Source organism: Amblyraja radiata, chromosome 11 (assembly GCF_010909765.2).
Source record: "Amblyraja radiata isolate CabotCenter1 chromosome 11, sAmbRad1.1.pri, whole genome shotgun sequence".
NCBI lineage: Eukaryota > Metazoa > Chordata > Chondrichthyes > Rajiformes > Rajidae > Amblyraja > Amblyraja radiata.
Window position 1 is genome coordinate 58,498,368 of NC_045966.1, and position 23,239 is coordinate 58,521,606.

At 44.4% G+C, this 23,239-nt stretch overlaps 1 protein-coding gene across 4 annotated transcripts in view; it reads right to left on the reverse strand.

Annotated features, from left to right (window-relative positions):
- ebf1 (EBF transcription factor 1) overlaps positions 1–23,239 on the reverse strand; it is a 481,808-nt gene that overhangs the window by 23,310 nt on the left and 435,259 nt on the right. For all 4 annotated transcript variants that reach the window (XM_033029979.1, XM_033029980.1, XM_033029982.1 and 1 more), the window contains exons 12-13: positions 4,948–5,013; positions 1,506–1,683 (exon numbers count right to left, since the gene is read on the reverse strand). In XM_033029979.1, the coding sequence (XP_032885870.1) occupies positions 1,506–1,683; positions 4,948–5,013 (244 nt within the window). The remainder of the gene's footprint in view (positions 1–1,505; positions 1,684–4,947; positions 5,014–23,239) is intronic.

Here is a 23,239-nt window from a genome sequence, read left to right on the forward strand (position 1 = left end):
CCTATCCATGTATCCTATCTGAAAACTGTAACATCCAGGTTCAGGAGCAGCTTCTTACCTCCAATCATCAGGCTACTAAAAACTACAACCTCCAAATAGGCTCCGAACTATATAAACTTTGAGTCATTATTTTTGACTTTGCACAACTTTTTTTGTTGTTTATTATGGGTTTTACAGAGTACTATGTTTCCATATCTGTTGTGCTGTTGCAAGTAAGAATTTCATGGTTCCTTTCGGGACATTTGAGAATAAAAACACTCTTGACTTGACTATCTGTCCAAATGTCTTTAAAATGCTGTTATAATACCTGCCTCAATTACCTCATACCTTAAACATACAACCTCTTGTTCTTGATTCCCCGCCCAAGGGTAAGAGACAATCTGGATTGACTCAATCTATTCCCCTCCATTATACACCTCCATAAGATCAGCCCCTACACCCCTACGCTCCAAGGAATAATGTCCTAGCCTGCTCAACCTCCCCCTTAAACTCATGCCCTCAGGTGTAGCATAGGTTCACTGCCATATGTTGAAAGAACTGTACTTGCATACACTGGAATTTAGAAGGATGAGAGGAGATCTTATTGAAACATGTAAGATTATTAAGGGATTGGACAGGCTAGAGGCAGGAAATATGCTCCCAATGTTGAGGGAAGTCCAGAACCAGGGGACACAGTTTAAGAAAAAGGGGTAGGCCATTTAGAACGTAGATGAGGAAAAATGTTTTCACCCAGAGAGTTGTGAATCTGTGGAATTATCTGCCTCAGAAGGCAGTGGAGGCCAATTCGCTGGATGCTTTCAAGAGAGAGTTAGATAGAGCTCTTAAAGAAATGGATATAGGGAGAAGGCAGGAATGGGGTACTGATTGTAGATGATTAGCCATGATCACAGTGAATGGCAGTGCTGGATCGAAGGGCCGAATGGCCTTCTCCTGCACCTATTGTCTATTGTCTATTGGCTATTGTCTATTGTCCTGGCATCATCCTCGTAAATCTTCTCTGCATTCTTTCCGGCTTAGCAACCTCCTCCGTTTGGCAGGGTGAACAAAACTGAACACAATACTCCAAATGCACCTCACCAATGTCGTGTACAGCTGTAACAGAACATCCCAACTTATATAATCAATACCCTAGCTGATGAAGGCCAATGTACCAAAAGCCTTCTTGTCCCCATGGTATCATCACAATGCTGCTGGGATTACACTGTGTGTACATTGTGGGTAGATGGAATGGTTATTTTAGTGTGCATTTCGATTGGTAATTTGAAGTACGCAATCCTATTGGGATGTCACGATGTGGCAATGGGGGTTTGAATAGTTGAATATATTAGCATGTACTTTGAATGGATTGCCCTTCAGTACACTCAGTATGATGCATATCATTTACGACTACTCTTGCAGTAAATAACCTGTAAAGATTTACGCGGGAGCTGTGGGACAGAGGCAGCAGGGATCAGATAGAAAGCTGGTCAACATCACCAGTGTTGATCCCACGAACCAAGCCTTACCCTGATTGGCACCTTGCGAAGATTCAGACACGTTGACAGCCAGTTGCCCGCTGAAGGAATTGACGCCCATCATTCCTGCGTGGACAGATGTGTTGCTGAGAGCTGGGAGCTGGTTGTGGTTACGGGGAACATTGTACAGGGCCTCTGCAATGTCAGCTGCTCGCTTCAGGATAATTTCCTAACAGGCATGTCAAAACAAAAGATAATCAATCACCACAAACCCAACGCAAATGTTGACTGAAGTTAGAAAGACATGTTTAAAATGGTAGTACAACATTGTGTGTGAGAATTGGGTGGCGAGAGAGGGTGGCCACGGTTGCACAGTGGTAGAGTTGCTGCCTTACAATGCTTACAGTGCCAGAGACCTGGGTTCGATTCCGACTACGGGGCTGTCCGTACGTTCTCCCCCCCCTGACCCCATGGGTTTTCTCCGAGATCTTCTGTTTCCTCCCACATTACAAATACGTACATGTATGTTGGCTAATTGGCGGTGTATGTGTAGATTATCACTAGTGTGTGTAGGATAGTGTGCGGGGATCGCTGGTCGGTGCGGACTCAGTGGGCCGAAGGGCCTGTTTCCGTGCTACATCTCTAAAATCTAAATTCAAATTTCTTTATCATCAACTCTTAAAGGGCTTTCTCATTGTGCGACCTGAAGCAAGACCTAACAAGGTTTAACATCGTGGGAACCTTCTGCGATAGCAGTACGGCATTCGTGGACCACCGAGGACCTCCGTGGCGCTAACGGCAGGTAGTCGTGTGACTTGGTAAGGTCGGGAGAAAATTCAAACATTTTGGAATTTCTCCAAGAGTGTCTTGAGCAGCGTTGCAACATTGTATGGTCGCAGATGCCAGTGCGATATCCGTGCGATATCCGTAATGACACTTGCGAATACCGTGGGAACTCCTGCGAACGGTAAACCCGGAAGCTGGACAGAAGGGACATAAGGTGAGTAAAAGAGGTGGTCTCAATATCGCCAATGGACCATGTGTCCATCGAGGACGTCCCACCTAATTGTCATTGTTTGAGAATCTTTTTCACAGTAAGACTTGCAGAGATGCCTCTCAGAAAATCGCAAAGAAAGGGGTCAAAGAAAGTCGGAAAGTTTTTAGCCATGCAGGTAAATGAGGAGGAAACTCAGCAAGAGAGACAGGTGGAGAGGCAAGAGGAGATGCCAGAGATACCACTGCCTGTGGGCTCCTTGGAGCAGGGAGAGGGTGATCAAGGTGGATTTGAGATTGCCTCCCCAGTAGCTGTTGCCTCCACAATATTCTCAGCAGACGAGAACATAAAGGTTAGATGGCAGAAGGTAAAGCCATATAACTTCAACAGGGAACAAGAGGGTGAACTGGTGGAGTGGTACCAATTCAATGAGATTCTCTATGACAAATCCAGAGAGGATTATAGAAATAGGGAGAGAAAGCGCAACCTGCTGGAGACGAAGGCTGCTGAGTATCCCCGGTGCTCATGTGAGTAACTATAACAATATATTAGTTTATGTACAGGAGAACAATTTAATGTTATCCATGATTTTAAAACATACAATGCTACAGATGTAAAAGTGCTGTTTTTGCAGTCACCTTTAATTTATCTTATAAGTCTGTCTGTTCCCTGCAGCTGCAATGTAAAAGTAGTGGCAGACAGCTTTTACACCCTCTTCGTTTGAAGTGGGAATCATGTCTCTTTTAGAGCCATAAAATAAATTATGCATGAGGTCCCAAATTATTCTTTAACTCATTAAAGAGCTCGGGTGAAATTCTGACAAAGTTTTTGAATGCACTTTTATCCTCTTCGCACAGCACATTAAGCAGTTGCTCATATTGTCCTAATTGAGGTCTCCGTTGAAACATGGGCTTAACCCAGTGAGACTTCCTCTTAATTATCTTTTTAATTAATCTCACCCTTCTGCCTTCACGCAAGCGTTTTCGATGCACATGTTGCGCTAATGCATACAGCACGTCAATGAAAATAACAACCAGCCTGTACTCGAACCAACTTTGTATAGGCATGTCGGCAAATGAGACAATTCTACGAACGGGGGATATTTATATAGCGTGTGAAAAAAAAGTGACATCATTTGTGCCACGTGATTAACTACACTACAGTCCACGATGTTCATTCACGATTAACGGGAAAGATCGGGAGACGGACAAGTCAGTCGCACAAATGACAGAATTGCCGAGTACCGTGGGAACTCTTTATCGTGGGAACACTTTATCGTGCGGAACTCGTGCTGGACCACGACCACTTCACTCGGGTGACATCTTGCTTCAGGTCGCACCGTGAGAACTCGCCATTACTCTTGTCTCTGTTTTAGCCCAGTTTTGAGGAAAGCAAAGAAGACCTACCCAGTGGTATGAATATTGATTTCTCTAACTTGAAGTAACCCCTGCATCCCCTCTCTCTCCATCCATCGCCCAAGCAAGTTGTACCAACTTCAAAGTTGTCTTTTTGAGTTTCATTGTCTGTACTCATTGTCACCCAGAAACTGGTGGGTGCCTGGAATGTGGTGGAAACTGATACGAGTATGCCGTTTCAGAGACTTTTAGATAGGCATGTGGATATATGGGAAATGGAGGGTTATGAATGAATGAATTAATGAATTGGCCATGTATTCACATACAAGGAATTTGCCTTGGTGCTCCGCCCGCAAATGACAACATGACATACAGTGACATTTGGGAATAACACATGTAGGCAGATGAGATTAGCTTAACTGAGCATCAAGTTTGGCACAGACATTATGGGCCGAAGAGATGGTTCAGATACTGTTCCATGTTCTATGATGTTAGTGAGCCACAGCCTGTGCTTCAGGAATGCTGCAGGGTCAGTCTTCTGGGCTCTAGTTTCCTCTCACATCCCAAAGACGTGCGGGTTTGTAGGTTAATTGGCCTCTGTAAATTGCCTCTAGTGCTTGGACTATTCGTGGAATACAGTGCTTGACTCTCCAGCGCCTGGTTCTCAGTATTGGATGGAAGCAAGAGAAACTGCAAAGGCTGGTGTACAAAAGAAGGCATGAAGTGTTGGGGTAACTGAGTGAGTCAGACAACATCTCTGGAGAACAAAGATAAACGACGTTTCAGGTTGGGACCCTTCTTCAGACTCATACTGAAGAAAGTTCCCGACCTGAAACGTTACCTACCCATCTTCTCCAGAGATGCTGCCTGACCTGTTGAAATACTGCAGCACTTGGTCTCTTTTTGTTCTCGGTGTCAGGTGTTACCTTTTCACACTTAATACAATACAATACAATATTTATTCCATGTCATTTGAACCTCAGTGAGGCTCAAACGAAACTCCGTTTCTATAGCCATGCAAACAAAGCAATTCCTACGAGACACACAAACAATTCAATTCACACAAACATCCATCACAGTGAATCTCCACCTCACTGTGATGGAAGGCAAAGTCTTTTCTCTCCAAGGTTGAACCCGCTATTACCTGGTTATTATGTGGCATTCCATATAGTGCCTCCACCAAATCTGCAGCTCTCTTCAGTATAACCTCCTGTGGGAACAAAACACAAAGATTTCTTTCTTAGATCCCACAATAGGTTCTTATCATTGATTTTATCAAAATCCGCATGGGGTCAATTAGGTGTACGGAGTGGGTGAAGAGGAGGGCTGTTTTGGTAAAATCCTCCTGAATCACCTTCTTTCCCACATTACTTCAATAAGTGGCTGACCCAAACCCAGCCACCTTGATGTGTGTGGGTCAGACAAAAACCTCAGCATTGCCCAATGCTGTCACCTGTCATCCATGGTCATATTTCACCAGGTGCCATGGAAGATCCTGGGTTGGGATTGCTGGATATTTTACCCTTATTCCACCTCAGGAGTGTCAAGGCTGTTTGTTGCTCGAGGATAGAGCACTGCTGAGACCAGTTGACTCTGAACAGAGCTGAACCTTGAACGTTCTTGGCCATTTGGCTATTCTCACCTTCCTTTTCTCAATGTCATTTAAATTCTTGCCGGAAGTAGACGAAAAATGCTGGAGAAACGCAGCGGGTGAGGCAGCATCTTTGGAGAAAAGGAGTAGGTGACGTTTCGGGTCGAGACCCTATTTCCGAAGAAGGGGCCCAACGTGAAACGTCATTTATCTTTGTTCTCCAGAGATGCTGTCTGACTCACTCAGTTACTCCAGCACTTCATGCCTTCTTGCCGGAGTCAGTTTATGAGTTCAAGTCCCTCAGCATTTAATCAGAGTGGTGTCATAAGTGATAGGTGCAGAATTAGGCCATTTGGCCCATCATGTCTACTCCACCATTCGACCATTGCTGATCTATCTCTCCCTCTTAACCCCATTCTCCTGCCTTCTCCCCATAACCCGTGACACCCATGCTAATCAAGAATCTATCTACCTCTGCCTTAAATATATCCATTGACTTGACCTCCACACCCTTCTATGGCAAATAATTCCACAGATTCACCACCCTCTGACTAAAGAAATTCCTCCTCATCTCCTTCCTAAAGGAACATCCCTTAATTCTGAGGCTCTGACCTCTATTCCTAGACTTTCCCACTAGTGGAAACATCCACTCCACATCCACTCTATCCAAGTAATTCACTATTCAGTAAGTTTCAATGTCCCAGTCCATTTCTAAGGGACAGCAATGTCTCTGCTTGGGAACAGCAGAAAGTCTCCCATAAGCTACCTCCAAATGTTACATTTGGAACTTTTACCACTGAGTAGTGGTAATTGGCTAGTGAGCCCTTTTATCAAAAATATCAGCTTCATTTGTCAGTGACATACATGTACTTTCATTGTACTGCTCTTTCTATAATATTACATGTAATTTTACAATTGCATTTTTGCATCTATTGTGATCATTTTCAAAATGTATTTATTTTCATTTTACTTTTTTAGTTAAAACTGTTGCATTTATGAGTAGTCACTTGCATTCAGTGACTTATTTCTGAAATACATTTTCAGTTGTTCATTCATACAAATAAAGTGCAGGCATTAACATCCCAAAAAGGTAACTTAAGTAAAAGATCACTTAATCAAGTTAGTGTTGGTGCCAGTTTAGTTTAGAGATACACTGCAGAAACAGGCCCTTTGGCCCATCGAGTCCTCACCGACCAGCGATCCTCGCATATTAACACTATCCTACACACACCAAGGACAATTTACATTTATACAAGGCCAATTAACCTACAAACCTGTACGTCTTTGGAGTGTGGTAGGAATCCGAAGATCTTTGAGAAAACCCACACAGGTTTCGGGGAGAATGTACAAACTCTGTACAGGCGGCACCCGTAGTCGGGATCGAACCTGGGTCTCTGGGGCTGAAAGTGCTGTAAGACAGCAACTCTACCGCTGCGCCACCGTGCACTTAACAAAGAATCCCATGGATGCAAAAGGAAACTTATTGAACTCACTTATTTGACGATTGGGTAAAATCTAGCGAAAGCCAAAAGTAGGCTATGTTTCTTGTTCATATAATACCTTTGAGTAAGGCAAAGAAATGCATTTTAAAGGCATTATCAAAATGTGCAATTGACTGCCTGTACTGAATTCACACATATTAGTTATCTAGTTTTGCGATATAAATAAATGTATGTTTCGAATATGTTTTGTCTTGTTATGTTTTGTCCAGACATGTGTGCCGACTCCAAGATGGCGCCCAACCCAGGCAACTATTTGCATGCTAGCCACAGAAGCAGATCTACACACTCATATTGCAATTCCTCCACACTCTTAAATCTGTACTCCTGTACACTGTAGATGGCTTGATTTTCACTCTGACTCACGGAACACATGACAATGAACTAAACTGAACTGAATATTATGTCAGAGGAGTTCACATAAGATTACAGATATCATCGATGATAAAGTCTGTGGCTTTAAATTTACATAGTTCAGTTTAACTTACATAGGTTTGTTCACAAGGAAAAAGTTAACGGACTTTAAAAGTTTTCTGAAAGTAAGAGATCGCACAAGAAATGTACAAGATTGTGGATGGATGGTTGATATATTTTGGTTTGATAATGACATTGAAGGATGTAGAGCATTTCTGGTCATTTTGGAAGGGCAAAGGGGAGCAATGCTGGAAACTAGAACCAAATACAGATTGGAGAACTGTTCCTCCCTTCACTCTATCACTTGCCACCACAGTGGACATTCAGGTTATGATTGGAAAACATATTGTGACTTCTGAAGCTTGGTCACAAAGACTAATTGGGAGATGCCAGTAATTGTATATTAATACATATTATTGTGTTAAGCTCTTCACGATAAGGAAGAATTCAACAATATCTCCTTCTACTTCCTTTGACATAACTCATCCTATACGTTTTCAACCCAATATCATTTTCCAATCCAACAAAAATTCTTATTTTAATAGCTTTCTCTTCCTGCTTTTAATAATTTCTTGACCCAAGTTGTGAAAGACTGCACTGGTAAATTGCTGCAAAGATGTTTCAGGGTTGTCTTCCCTGTTAAATGACTTTTGGACAGCACAAGCTCATGAGCAGTTCATTTTTCAAGTCTGATGCATGCCCAATGTTCGTTCCACACCACCAGCTTTGTGAACAGCTACGGAGGCATATCTATGGACACTTTCCCTGTTCATTGTCTACTGCGCACCACGGCCATAAAATTTGCACATGGGAAATTATTAAAACATCTTGTAAAACATACTGCTCTGAGACACAGGCGGAACGGTGGCGCAGCGGTAGAGTTACTACCTAACAGCGCCAGGGACCCAGGTTAGATCCTGACTACGGGTGCTGTCTGTATGGAGTTTGTACGTTCGCCCCGTGACCTGCATGGGTTTTCTCCGAGATCTTCCGTTTCCTCCCACACTCCAAAGACGTACAGGTTTGTAGGTTAATTGGTTTGGTAAATGTAAAAAATTGTCCCTGGTGGGTGTACCAACCGGTGGGTGGCGCGACTCTCATCAGCAGCGGCCTCTGCAGTCCGTCTGCGTTTTTTATTATTTTATATCTATGTTTTTATGTAGTTTTTGTTATTTTTGTTGGGGTATGTGTGTGGGGGGGTGGGGGTGGTGTGGGGGGGTTGGGGGTAACTTTTAAATCTCTCCCTGCACGGGAGACCCGACCTTTTCTTTGTCGGGTCTCCGTTGTCGTTGGGGCTGCAACGAGGAGCGGCCTCCAACAGGAAGACCGGGGGCTGTGGTGCCGACTACTCACCTCACCGTCGCGGAGCTGGCCGAGTCCAGAGCGGGTGGAGCTGTGGTGGACGCTGCTGCGGCCCGACCTCCGGAGATTCGGTGGCTGCAACTGCGGGTCTGGCGGACGACACCGGGAGCCCGCGGGTCCCTGGAGGGAGTCCGCTTTTCAGGGCTCCCGCAACGGCGACTTCTCCCGCCCGAAGAATGTTGCGGGGTTGAAGAGCTCCTGGAGCGGGGCCTTACAGCATCGCCCCGCGCGGCTTGGAATGGCCGCGGGAGTTTGCGAGCGCACGCCGGGGGCTCTAACACCAAGACCCGGTGTGCGGCCTTGCATCACCCGGCGTGGCTTTAATGGCCACGGGACAATTCGCCATCGCCCGCCGGGGGCTTTGACTTTGACTCTGACATCGGGGGGGAGAGTGCAGTGGAGAGATAAGTTTTTGCCTTCCATCACAGCGATGTGATGGATGTTTATGTAAATTATGTTGTGTCTTGGGTCTATTTGTTTGTAATGTATGGCTGCAGAAACGGCATTTCGTTTGGACCTCAAGGGGTCCAAATGACAATAAATTGAATTGTATTGTATTGTATTGTATTGTAATGTGCAGGGATCGCTGGTCGGCATGGACCCGGTGGGCCGAAAGGCCTGTTTCCCGAGTTTCTGTGCTGTATCTCTAAACTAAACTAAACTAAACACTGGGCTAAATGCAGCAGAGGTATTTCAAACTGTTCAGCCTGTTTTAGGTTGTGGTCTTTGTTAACTAACAGATTCATACAGCATAGAAAATGTCCCTTTGGCCCTTCGAGTCCACACAAACAATCAAACACCCATCTGCATTCATCCTAACCTCATGATTACATCCCCCCACATTCCACTCAACTCCCCTCACTATCTACCACTCAATACTATTTACTGCAGCCAACAATGCTGCCAGCTTGCACTGCATTAGGCTGTGGGAGGAAGCTGGAACACCCAGGGAAGTTCCTGCAACCTCCACACAGAGACAGACAGCACCAGAGTTCTGGAATGAACACAGGTCACTAGAGCTGTGAGGTGGCAGCTCTTGTTATGCCCCTGTCCCACTTAGGAAATCTGAACGGAAACCTCTGGAGACTTTGCGCCCCACCCAAGGTTTCCATGCGGTTCCCGGAGGTTTTTGTCAGTCTCCCTACCTGCTTCCACTACCTACAACCTCCGGCAACCACCTGCAACCTCCGGAAACCGCACGGAAACCTAGGGTGGGGAGCAAAGTCTCCAGCGGTTTCCGTACAGGTTTCCTAAGTGGGACAGGGGCATAAATAAGCTTCACCACTGCTCCAGTCTGAGACAAATTAAAGATACTTTACAATCGCGGGTGAAAAACATACTTGTACATTGTATTCACAATACAACTTTATTTATCCCAGTGGCAAATTGGTCTGCCACCAGTCAAAAGATACAGTTGCAAGGCATTGAAAATGTCACGTGCATTATAATAATGAAATTTAAGCTACCAGTTATTTCGCAGCAGATACGTAATATTGCACAAATATGAAATTAATTATCGAGTGGTAAAGTTCAGGATGAGGGATGTGCAAGGATTGGGAGGGGGGGGGGGGGGGGTGGGGGAGGGGGGGGAGGGGGAGGGAGAGGTCAGTCTACCCCACAACAGAGGTGGGAGGATTTGTACAAATGAAATTAGCAGCACATTTTGACACAACGGGCTGCAGGAATTTGGAGCACTCTCTCCTCAGAGGCAACACAGGCTGAAGATCAATGATCATTTTTTAGAGAGAGATTGATATAATTTTTACTGGTTAATAACACAGAAGAAAAATAACAAATGTGTGAAAACACAAGTCACAACAGTGGAACAGATTTAATGGGCTGAATGGCCTACTTCGTCTGTGTGTGAAAGAGACAGATTTTGGTTTGTTTAGCTTATTGTCATGTGAATCGAGGTACAATGACAAGCTTTTTGTTGCATGCTCCCCAGTCTGCAGAAAGAGTACATTTGATTACAATCGTCCACGTTGTGCAGATACAGGATAAAAGGAATAACATTTAGCACAATATAACGTCCAGTAAAGTCTGATTAAAGATAGCCCGAGGGTCCCCAATAAGTTAGATGGTAGCTCAGAAATGCTCTCTAGTTGGTGATTGGATGGTTCAGTTGCCTGATAACAGCTGGGAAGAAACTGTCCCTGAATCTATGCGTTTCCACACTTCTGCCTGATGGGAGATGGGAGAAGAGGGAGACTTGTCCTTGAATATGCTGCTGGCCTTGCCGAGGCGGTGTGAATTGTAAATAGAGTCAATGGAAGCAAGGTTGATATGAAGAAGGGTCTCGACCCAAAACGTCACCCATTCCTTCTCTCTAGATGCTGCCTTTCCCTCCGAGTTACTCCAGCATTTTGTGTCCACCTTCGGTTTAAACCAGCATCTGCAGTTCTTTCCCACACAGGTTGATATGAGTGACGGACTGGGCTGCGTCCGTAACTCTGCAATTTCTTGCGGTCTTGGAAGGAGTTGATCCCAAACTATGCTGTGATGCATCCCGATAAAATGCTTTCTATGGTGCATCTGTAGAAGTTGGTGAGAGTTGTTGGGGTCATGCCAAACTCCCTATGCCTCCAAAGGAAGTAGAGACATTGGTGTGCTTTCTTGACCATTGCTTTGATATGGCTAGTCCAGGAGAAGTTGCTAGTGATATTTATGGGTAGAAGGCAGGAGAATGGAGTTGAAGGGGAGAGATAGATCAGCCATGATTGAACGGTGAAGTAGATTGATGGGCCGAATGGCCTAATTCTGCTCCTATCACTTGTTAACTTATGTCCACACCAGTGGAGTGAGCAGAGATATGAAGACATTTCATACATAGAGGCAAGAAACATGTTCCCGATGTTGTGGGAGTCCAGATCCAGGGGCCATAGATTGAGAATAAGGGGTAAGCCATTTAGAACGGAGATGAGGAAACACTTTTTCACCCAGAGAGTTGTGCATCTGTGGAATTCTCTGCCTCAGAAGGCGGTGGAGGCCAATTCTCTGGATGCTTTCAAGAGAGAGTTGGATAGAGCTCTTAAAGAACGCGGTGTCAAGGGATATGGGGAGAAGGCAGGAACGGGGATCCACTGATTGTGGATGATCAGCCATGATCACATTGAATGGCGGCGCTGGCTCGAATGGCCGAATGGCCTACTCCTGCACCTATTGTCTATTGTCTATTTACCCCCAGAAACTTGAAGCTTTGAACCATCTCTACTTCGGCACCATCAATATATACCAGATATGTGTATCAGATTTGGGACGAGGAGTGTGGGGAGATAATGAAGGGCTGGCAGGTACACAAAGAAGAGTCACAGGCCAACAGCGAGGGCAAGGGGTTAAGGTTGTGGGTGCTACAAATGTTAAAAGACCGAACAGAAACAAAGAGGGCTTGATAGAAAATGATGCAGGGTAATCGAATATTGGATTACACTACAACAAGAGAGATAGTAACTCGCACTGAAAAGCTAGACATTAAAACATGGGTATACAATAATGGAGAGAGAAAATTATTTTTGAATGACTTCAATTAGTGGATACAGAAATGCAGAGTTGGCTTTGTTTTGATGCCTCTGTACACTCTGAGAAAATTTACCAGATGCATTATATCCTGACTGGTTGCATTATGGCAAATCCAATGCACAAGAACGCAACAGGCTGCAGGGAATGGTGGACTCGGCCCAGTCCATCAAGGGCATAGTCCTCCCCTCCATTAAAAACCTCTACAAGAGGTGCTGCCTCAACAAGGCGGCATCTATCATCTAGGTTCCCCACAACGTGCACCATGTATGCTTCTCACAGCTACCAGCAGGCAGGAGATACAGAAGCCTGATGTTCCACACCAGCAGGTTCATGAACAGCTGGAACAGTTGGAAGTGACTGCAGATACTGAAGATAGGCACAAAATGTTGGAGTAACTCAGCGGGACAGGCATCATCTCTGGAGAGAAGGAATGGGTGTCGCTTCAGGTCGAGACCCTTCTTCAGACTGAGAGCGGAGGAGAACCTCTTCAAAGTAGGCAGACCTTGAGGAGATTTCGCAGTGGAGCAAACTAAATGTGTAGGAAGGAACAGCAGATGCTGGTTCTCCTCCACCTACCTCAGTCTGAAAAAGGGTCTCGACCTGAAATGTCACCCATTCCTCCTATCCAGAGATGCTGCCTGTCCCGCTGAGTTACCCCAGCATTTTGTGTCTACCTTCCTTCAACCCTCAGGTTGTTGAACCAACCTGTATTAGCCTAACCCCACATCAATAATGGAACACAGCTGCCCATTCAGATAACTTTCCAGGTCAAGAGAAGCATTCTGAGAATCACGTGAAGTTTGCACATTCTCCCCGTGACTGCACGTGTTTCCTCTTGGTGTTTCGGCTTTGTCCCACATCCCAAGGATGTGCTGATTGGAAAGTTATATTGGCCACTACTTTGCATTGTGTTACAGGGAGGGGAGGAGGGGTCGGGTGGGTAAGGTAGTTGATAGGGAAGGGGGATGAAAGATGGAATTAGTGTAAATGTTAGCGTCATGGCGGTGGACTAAAGGGCCTGTTACCATGGTGTATATCTCCACAACAAAGCAACAGTCATACAATTATGAAGGCTCCTGACATAATTAATTTCAGCAGTTCATTTCTTGTGGATGGATGTTAAAGGGCCTGTCCCACTTGGGCGTCATTTGCACATCATTTACGCGACAGCTTGTAGTGACTGCGCACGATTGTCGCGCGCAAATCACGCATCATCATGCGTCAGCACAGCCGTCTGGTGCGTGTGACATCATTAGAATACCCTGCTTCCCTATTCTGCATCATGACCATCATGGAAGAACTACAGATTTTATTGCTGCAGCAACAGAGAGTTCTGTTAGCAACAGCCTTCATACTTACAGATTAACCAGGCAGGAGTACAACAAGAAAGGCTAGCGAGAAACCCAGGAGGAGGTTTGTGTGGACGAGGTTAGAGGTTACATGACGCATAAAAGGTGGGCTGACTGCGTATGGGCGGCGTCGCATTTTTACGGACGTTGACGGACGGTGATGTAACCATGCGTCACCACGCGATACAGTGTGCGACGCCAATGCGTCAGCGTGCGTAAGCGATACGTCACGCAGGTGGCGCACGAGGATTTCGGTACACTACAAAATCCTGGAGTGCCGCGCGATACCACTTGCCACTACATGCGATTCCACGCCTCACCATGAGCTATGCGCGCGTCACCCACACGCCCCCCACGCATCGACCAATTTTCTACATGACGCGTAAATGAGGCGCAAATGAGGCCCAAGTGGGACAGGCCCTTCACCCTCACACTTTTAGCCTGCACGCAGAAAGACAAGACAGAAGCAAGTGCCTGCGTCTTTAAGAGTGATAATCTGTGTGAGAACTGTATTCAAATCAGAGAAAGGCTGGGATGCCAAATGCAGTGAATGTTACAAATAACACTTTTCACTGGCTATGTACAAGCAATATATCAAAGCATGCAGATAGCAGTAAAAGACATAGGATTTATTCTATATTCTAACAACAGGAACTTTAATTACAGTTAAAATTCACCTCATATAAAATAATGTAGTCACTATAGGCAACTTAGTAGTTATGGCCAATTTCCAGACACTATTTAAGTGTTTGTATATATAAAGGCCCCTAGAAAGAAGGTAAAACACTTTAGTAACATAATTACATTCATTTAGCTGTCAACGTCAACATTTTCAAAAATCATTCAGTCTATTTTCTGATGACAAGCTACAAGATTTTAAATCCTCCACAGTACACTGTGAAATTGTTCCCGCTAACAGCCACTTACAATTCAAAGAGTTCTTTATGCATATAGAATAGCTGCTGCTTCAGGTTGTTTTTTTAAACACAGAGACAATTCTCTCTGACTGGAGGTTTCTCCACACCACCAATGCTGCTAATGTTGAGTTGTCTTCATTTCTTTGCTCACTCCACTGGTGTGGACATAAGTTCATAAGGGATAGGAGAAGAATTAAGCCATTCGGCCCATCAAGTGTACTCCACCGTTCAATCATGGCTGATCTATCTCTCCCCCTCAACTCCATTCTCCTGCCTTCTCCCCATAACCCCTGATACCCGTTAGCAGGGTAGATGAACAAAGTACGAGTGCTCAACATGTACGGGCAAGCTGAGGGTGTGAATGGTGTCTGGTTCTTCAATAAGAATTGTCTTTGGGAACACAACTGATCTCATCTTCCTGCTCTTCCACTCTCTAATGGGTGAAATCCCTAATATCAAGGGCAGATAACATGGACTGTGACAGTGTGCCCAGTGGATCATCTTGGGGTTAGATGCAAAATGCTTCAGAAACTCAGCGGGTCAGGCACCATCTCTGGAGAGAAGGAATTATGACGTTTCCGGTCGAGACCCTTCTTCAGACTGCGAGTTAAGTGAGAGGGAGACATAGAGATATGGAAGGATAAGGTGTGAAATAACAGATCAAAGCAGACGATGATAATGAAATGTAGCCGAGGGGAAGGTGACAAGGAGGCACACAAACAGTAACATTTAATCAGGAGGTCAGTGAAACTAGTCAGAGAACTAGGATGGGGAAGGGATGGAGAGAGAGGGAAAGCAAGGGCTACTTGAAGTGAGAGAAATCGATATTCAAGTCAAGTCAAGTCAAGTTTATTTGTCACATATACATACAGGATGTGAAGTGAAATGAAAGTGGCCATGCCTGCGGATTGTGCAAAAACTACAGAACAACAGAACAGAATCAGTATTTATTTGTTAGAAAATATATATATTTTTTAAAACACAACACAACAGTAAATTGGTACAGTAAATTAGTCCCTGGATAAGAGTTTACAGTCCTTATATGAAGAAAGACTGGATAGACTCGGCTTGTACTCGCTAGAATTTAGAAGATTGAGGGGGGATCTTATAGAAACTTACAAAATTCTTAAGGGTTTAGACAGGCTAGATGCAGGAAGATTGTTCCCGATGTTGGGGAAGTCCAGGACAAGGGGTCACAGTTTAAGGATAAGGGGGAAATCCTTTAGGACTGAGATGAGAAAAACATTTTTCACACAGAGAGTGGTGAATCTCTGGAATTCTCTGCCACAGAAGGTAGTTGAGGCCAGTTCATTGGCTATATTTAAGAGGGAGTTAGATGTGGCCCTTGTGGCTAAAGGGATCAGGGGGTATGGAGAGAAGGCAGGTACAGGATACTGAGTTGGATGATCAGCCATGATCATATTGAATGGCGGTGCAGGCTCGAAGGGCCGAGTGGCCTACTCCTGCATCTATTTTCTACGTTTCTATGTTTCTATGTCCTGATGGCCTGTGGGAAGATGATAGCACTGGGCTGTAAGCTGTTAGCTGTGATTGTTACCATGATGTGTAACTATGAGCTGTCTGAGATTATGGTACCTATGGACAACTGAAGAACACTTACTGTGAACCTTCTTGGTCAGTGCATGCGAAACAACCAAGGCAAAGTGGCAGTGGACCAACTAATGGACATTATCAGTAGAGCAACCAAAACCTGATGCCTTTGGGCCAAGGAACACACGCTATCTGTGGGGAAACTGGGACACACAACCCATGGATGAATCAGGATACACTCCATTGAAGCAAATGGGATACCCTAGTGGGGGGTGAATCAGGAAACCAGCCAGAACTCACAATCTGTAGGCCCACTGGAATGAAGTACGTGTGGACCAATCATACTAGCTGTCGAACAACTAAACTATGACCTTTGGATCAATCCAGACACTGTAATGAATTTATGAGTCTTCTACTTTATTATGGAGGGATATAAAAACTTAAAACCCTGTCCCACGGTACGAGTTCATTCCAAGAGCTCTCCCGAGTTTAAAAAAAATCAAACCCGTGGTAAGCACGGAGAATTAACGTAGCGGGTACGTCGGAGCTCGGGGACGTCTCTTAGCGGCTCATAACGCTAACGGCAGGTACTCGGAAAGACTCGCTAATGGCAGGTAAGCACGGGAAGACTCGTAAAGATTTTTCAACATGGCAGACTCGGTGGGCTGAAGGGCCTGTTTCCACATTGTATCTTTGTATCTCTAAACTAAACTCAACCTCAGCAATGGTTTCAACTCATCACAAGCTTCTCCCCCGTTGTCAAATGCAACGTGAGTACCGCATAGAATGCATTCCTGTTGATTTCTGTGGATGCATTCTGTGGATTGATCAGCAAGCACTATCACTCTGATCAAGGGACTTATGTGGACAACACCTCTCAGTGTTTCCCACGTTCTACCCGTTCTTACAGAGATGTAAATATTTGCTACTTCAGTGAGATTTTAGCAGTCCAACAAGTTACACATGAGAGTAATCTAGTCAGAAACGTAAATGCAAACTATAAATGCATCTCTCCGTATATACAAAGGAAAAGCTCAGCAAAAGTTTTTGTGCGTCCCTTACATACTGAGATGAACAAAAAGGAAAGGCAGATAAATTGAACAACTACTTTTTCTCTGCCTTCATGGGAGAAGACATGAAAAAGGAATAGAGCACAAGAATAAATACATCTTCCTGCATTTAGATATGGGCCCTTTGTCAGACCACAATTGGAATATTGTGTACTGTCTTAAGCAAGGGTATATTTGCAATGACTGAAACAAAAGTTCCTTAGATTGATTTCTGGGTTCATAGTATGAATTTGAACAGAATGGCCCTAAATTCTCTTGATTTCAGAAGAATGAGCTCTGACCTCATTGAAACATATACAGGGCTTCACAAGGTAGATACAGGCACAATATTTCCCACGGTAGGTCTCAAGAAGGGTGTTGACCCTAAACGTCACCTATGCATGTTCTCTGGAGTTGGTGCCTGACCTGCTGAGTTACTCCAGCACTTTGTGTCCTTTTGCAATATTTCCCTTAATTGGGATGTCTGGAAGCAGAGGGCATGGCCAAAAAAATAGGTCAGTCATTAAAGACTGCGATGAGCAGAGAAGTTCTTCATAAAGTTTATTTTGAATCTTTGAAATTCAGGATACAGCTGGGCTTTGGAGTTACAGTTGCAGAGAATGTTCAAGTTAGAGATTGATTCCATTTTTGGAAAGTGTGCTAAACAAGGAAATTGCTGCTGAGGTCAAACTTATTGAATCATGGAATCATTACGAGTAACCAAGTAGAATACTCCTCTTACTATTTCTGACGTTCATTTGAATAAGACTAGCTTTGTAGCAATAAGACACATTACCTGATGATCAATGAGAACACATCACAAATGGGCCAACCAAATCCAAGTTCAAGAGAGTTTATTGTCATGTATTGTCCCTGATAGGACAATGACATTCTCGCTTTGCTTCAGCACAACAGTACATAGTAGGCGTGACTATAGAACAGATCAGTGTGTCCATATACCATTATATAAATATATACACACATGAATAAATAAACTGATAAAGTGTAAATAAACAGATAATGGGCTATCAGAGTTTTGTCCGAGCCAAGTTTAATAGCCTGATGGCTATTGGAAGTGGGGAAGTAGCTATTCCTGAACCTAGTCGTTGCAGTCTTCAGGCTGAAGGTAGCAGGGAGATGAGTGTGTGGCCAGGATGGTGTGGGTCCTTGATGATACTGCCAGCCTTTTTGAGGCAGCGACTGGGATAGATTTAAATAAATTTACTGTTTTTGCCCCAATCAGAACATACATCTATAGACCAGTTGGGCCATATTGCCTGAGAACCAATTGTGACATACTAGCAGTAGTACAACCAATGTACATGAGAACCAATAGATACTGTCAAATAACGCTCTCTATTTATCAGCCAATAAAGGCACATTACGTGTGGTGAACTGGGATGGCACGGTGGCGCAGCGGTAGAGTTGCTGCCTTGCAGCGCCAGAGACCCGGGTTCGATCCTGACTACGGGTGCTGTCTGTACGGAGTTTGTACGTTCTCCCCGTGATCTGCGTGGGTTTACTCCGAGATCTTCGGTTTCCACTCACACTTCAAAGATGTACAGGTTTGGAGGTTAATTGGCTTGGTATAAATGTACAATTGCCCCCAGTGTGTGTAGGATAGTGTTAATGTGCAGGGATCGCCGGTCGGTGGGATGAAGGATAGTTTCCACGTCGTATCTTTAAACTAATAAACTGAACTAAACTGAGTCAATCAAAACGGTCAATGTCTGTCCCAGCCCACACAATTTAGCTGCTGATGAAACAGGACATAATGCCAGTAAAACAACCAGGGCAGCCTACTGTGGAGCTACAAAGACAATGCTATGTTTGCTTCCTTTTGCTACTCTTCTGCCAAATGACTTTGCCATTCATCTTTTTAAATTACTTGAATAAGTTCATGTTCCCATTTGATTTTCTCAGTAAATCATTTACTTATTAAAACTCTGGATGATTGTCACTCTTGCATTTCAAACTTTTTCTGTGATTCACATCTCCTCGAAAACCTGACGCGGTAACGGAGACATTTTTACATATTCCGGTAGAGATTTACCTCATGATTTTAAAAATCCCCTCATCTGAAAATTTGGTTAATTATTTGTCGATTTTTTACTAGAATTGTTCACAAATCTGACTTTTTTTTTTTCAAATCTCTCCGCTGGCCAGCTGATGACGTCACAATGCCTTTGCTCGTGGCCCACCCGGCTCGTGGCCCAGCCGCCCTCCGGCTCGGGATTAAAGCAGCTGCTGTCAACGTGCAGGCGCGCTGTTTTCCACGAGTTACGTCACCACCCTCCCCCCATTCTTCAAAAGGCGCAGAAAGTACAAGCATGTTCTGCAGATCCCGAGGTCACTGGAGGTCACGGGCGCTCACTGGCGCTCACAAGCTTCCGGGCTTGCTTTTGAAGAACTTTCTCCTAGCGGCCTGCGCAGCGAGTGAAGTCACGCCCCTCCCCCGCCCCCTCCCTCCTGCTGCTGACCACTCTGGGTTTCCAGTTTGTCGGGCCCTGTACTCTCTCTTCCTCTCTCTCTCTCCCTGGGCTCTCTCTGCTTTTTGCAGCCCACTCATTCGCCCTGCTCCCCCCCTCCTCACCCCCTTACCGCTCCTCCCTCCCCCTCTCCCCATTTTGACACTGAAAGGTGGTTGGCTGACTTGCTGAGTTGCAAAATATATTCTCTTGCATCTTAGCCAAGTGTGAGCATTGCTAGGCTATTCAATAGTGGACAGCAACATAGACATGCCAGTCATCTCTACGCATCAAGAACTGGTTGATTATCGGTACTGATGAAAGAACACAAGATGTAAGGGAAGGGACTGCAGATGCTGGTTTAAATCGAAGATAGACACAAAAAGCTGGAGTAACTCAGCGGGTCAGACAGCGTCTCTGGAGAAAAGGAAGAGGTAATGTTTTAGGTTGACACGGAACGTCACCTATTTCTTTTCTCCCGAGAAGCTGTCTGACCCGCTGAGATACTCCAGATTTTTGTGTCTATCTTCTGATGAAAGAACAGTTCTTCTTCCTGTCTTCCCCGTTCCCTCTTTAACTCCCATGTCCTTTTTCCTCACACTGAGAGTTTCACTCAAGTTATCTAGTTGGAAAACTACATTCTCTGCTTTATATAGGCAAACAGATTTAATATCAATGATTACGATTATCTTGGAAAAATTTGCAACATTAGAAAGAACGAAAATTCTTCAATACACTTGGCCTCAATGTATTTGAGCCCTGGACCAGTGACCAATGCTTGTGGCTCTGGGCATGATTCAGGTTCACCCCCACCCTATAGATAATCTTGGTTGCCATCCCCATACTTGCTGTGTGAGAGTTATACAATAGGTGAGAGACACAAAAAGCTGGAGTAACTCAGCAGGTCAGAAAGCATCTCTGGAGAAAAGGAATAGGCGACGTTTCGGATCAATAGGAGCTGTTGTTATTTGGAAAACATGTTAAAGTTACGTTCTACTGTATTTGCTTGCTGTGATGGACACTAAACCCACACAAGGCAATATAATTATAATTTCCCTCTTGTTTTCTCTGTTTGTGACACTTACAATTTTATGTAGAAATACAAGATGCTCAAATCCGGAGCAACAAACAATTTGGTGTTGGACCTGCTGAAATCTTCCAGCAGATTGCTTGTTGCTACAATTTTAGCCACCCTGGTTAAGTCTCCTTCAGTCTCCATTAATCCCAAATAATCTTGTATCTTCATCAATGTTTGCAGACCTGGCAACGTCCTCCTGTCATGCAGTAACTCGGGGCTCATTGTTTTTTTAATATGATTATCCAAAGTGTTGCATTGTGACTTTAATTATGATGTCTTAAAAGTCATGATATCATCGGGACTTCAGACACTGCTGCCAGGCTGTGGAAGAGGTGGCCAAAGCCGAGTTAGAGAAGAGTTTTCGGTAACCAAGATGCAAAACTAGTCATTGTCATTGTTATGTATTGGTGCTGGAATCGGACTCAAAATAAAACTGGGAACGCACAAGTATTGAACGTGCTTGTATTCATGTTATCGCCATCTTGAGTCTCCCTGCGCATGCGTACAATCACACGTCATTCAAATATACAATTCATATTCTCACACACAACAGTCATGGAGCCTTAGAGCTGCACAACACAGAATCAGGCCCAAACAAGTACACACTCTTTCACTCTTGACTGGTCCCACTTATCTGCTCCTGGCCCATATTCCTCCAAGCATTTTTTAATATATGAATAGTTTTATTGTGAATGTAATGAAATCCTTATTAAAAACGTGTGAGCTGTTTGATTCTGAGTATGGTGACTCATAGTGTGAATGAATTATTGGGACCATGAAAACTGATGTGAAGCTAGAAATATTCTCATGCCATTTCCTGCTAATTGTTACGATAATGCAAACATATATTGATCAAAACTTCCAGAATCGAATGGTTTAGATCTTGCTGTCGTCATGTAACAAAAAAAATAATCCCAGCCCCATCTGAAGCAAAACTGGCTGTGGGCGCGGATCTATTTATGTCCCTTGGTTCCTTTACTGAATCTTAATCTCGCATGCCAATGTATCCTGAAAGCAAGAACTTCCCCAATGGAAATGTTCAATGGCCACTAAATGGGAGAGAGTTTGCAGGCAAATTCTTTACTGGGAGATTTGCTAAAACTGAAACTGTTTTGCCACAGGTAGAAGGAGCAGATGAGGCCAAATAGGAACAAGCAAATATGTGCGGAGGACAAAGGTTACCAACTGCAAGGAAATAACAAGGCATTTGGAATCAGGAGCAAAATACTGGAGGTGCTGGATATCTGACATAAACTTTGCTCCATTTATCAGCATGAAACACCAGTCTTGCCTATGAAAATGCTGCCTGACTAGCATTTTCCGTTTTCTTATTTTGTTGAGGTTCATTTTAGCTTACTCCACCCTAAGTGGCATAGTGGGTTAAAGTCACCTCTGGTCACCTTTAAAACCCTGTCCCACGGTGCGAGTTCATTCCAAGAGCTCTCCCGAGTTTAAAAAAAAATCAAACTTGTGGTAAGTACGGAGAATGAACGTAGCGGGTACGTCGGAGCTCGGGGACATCTCTTAGCGGCTCATAACGCTAACGGCAGATACTCGGGAAGACTCGCTCACGGCAGGTAAGCTCGGGAAGACTCGTGAAGATTTTTCAACATGTTGAAAAATGTCCACGAGAGCCCGGAGTATCGACGAGTGACCATTACAGTAAATCTCCGGGTTCGAATCAGGACAAACTCGGGAGAGCTCTTGGAATGAACTCGTACCATGGGACAGGGCCATTAGGCTTTGGATTCATCAGGCCCTGCTACTAATGCTTAGGATAAATTAAGATTGGTTGTGTCCCGCAGAGTTTGTGCTTTTCTTTCTGAGCAATGCGAGCTCATTTTCTGAAAATGCTGTCGGAAGAATCATGTATAAACTGATCGACCTGTTTTTTGTGTGTGCCCAACTGAAATGGCTCCTGATACCGTGGCAAAATTGGCATTGCCTTCAAGTTTGATCATCCCTTTAACTCCTAATCTAGGCTGTCACTTCCACAGAGTACGACTTTGTCAATGGTGCTGTTTTTGGTGATATTAGTTTAGTTTAGTTTAGTTTCGAGATACCGAGTCCATGCACACTAACACGACACACACTAGGGACAATTTACAATTTTACTGAAGCTAATTGGCCTGCAAACCTCTACGTCTTTGGAGTGTGGAAGGAAACCCGAACACCCAGAGAAAACCCACACAGGTCATGGGGAGAATGTGCAAACTCCATACAGACAGCACCCGTAGTCGGGATGGAACCCGGGTTACTGGCGCTGTATGGCAACAACTCTACCGCTGTGCCACCGTGCCGGCCACTATAGACGATATAGTGATATAGATGAACCCACAGCACAAGCGGAGGATGATCAAGACCCCTTGCTTGTGAAGGAATATCTGGTGCACACTAACTGTTGCATTTGTTTACAGTGAAGAACAGTCGGAGCATTGGAAGGTGAAAGAATCTGCAATATGATTTCAGATATTCTTGAATGGAGGCATACAAAAACAAATGTTACTCAATGTTCATCAGTACCTCTAAATCGAACAATTACACACACAGCAAGTAAACTGAGATGCGGATAAACCTCAAACTATAAAATATCAACCTGAGCAACCAACCGTTTATGTGACAGCACCCAGTGCTTTTGT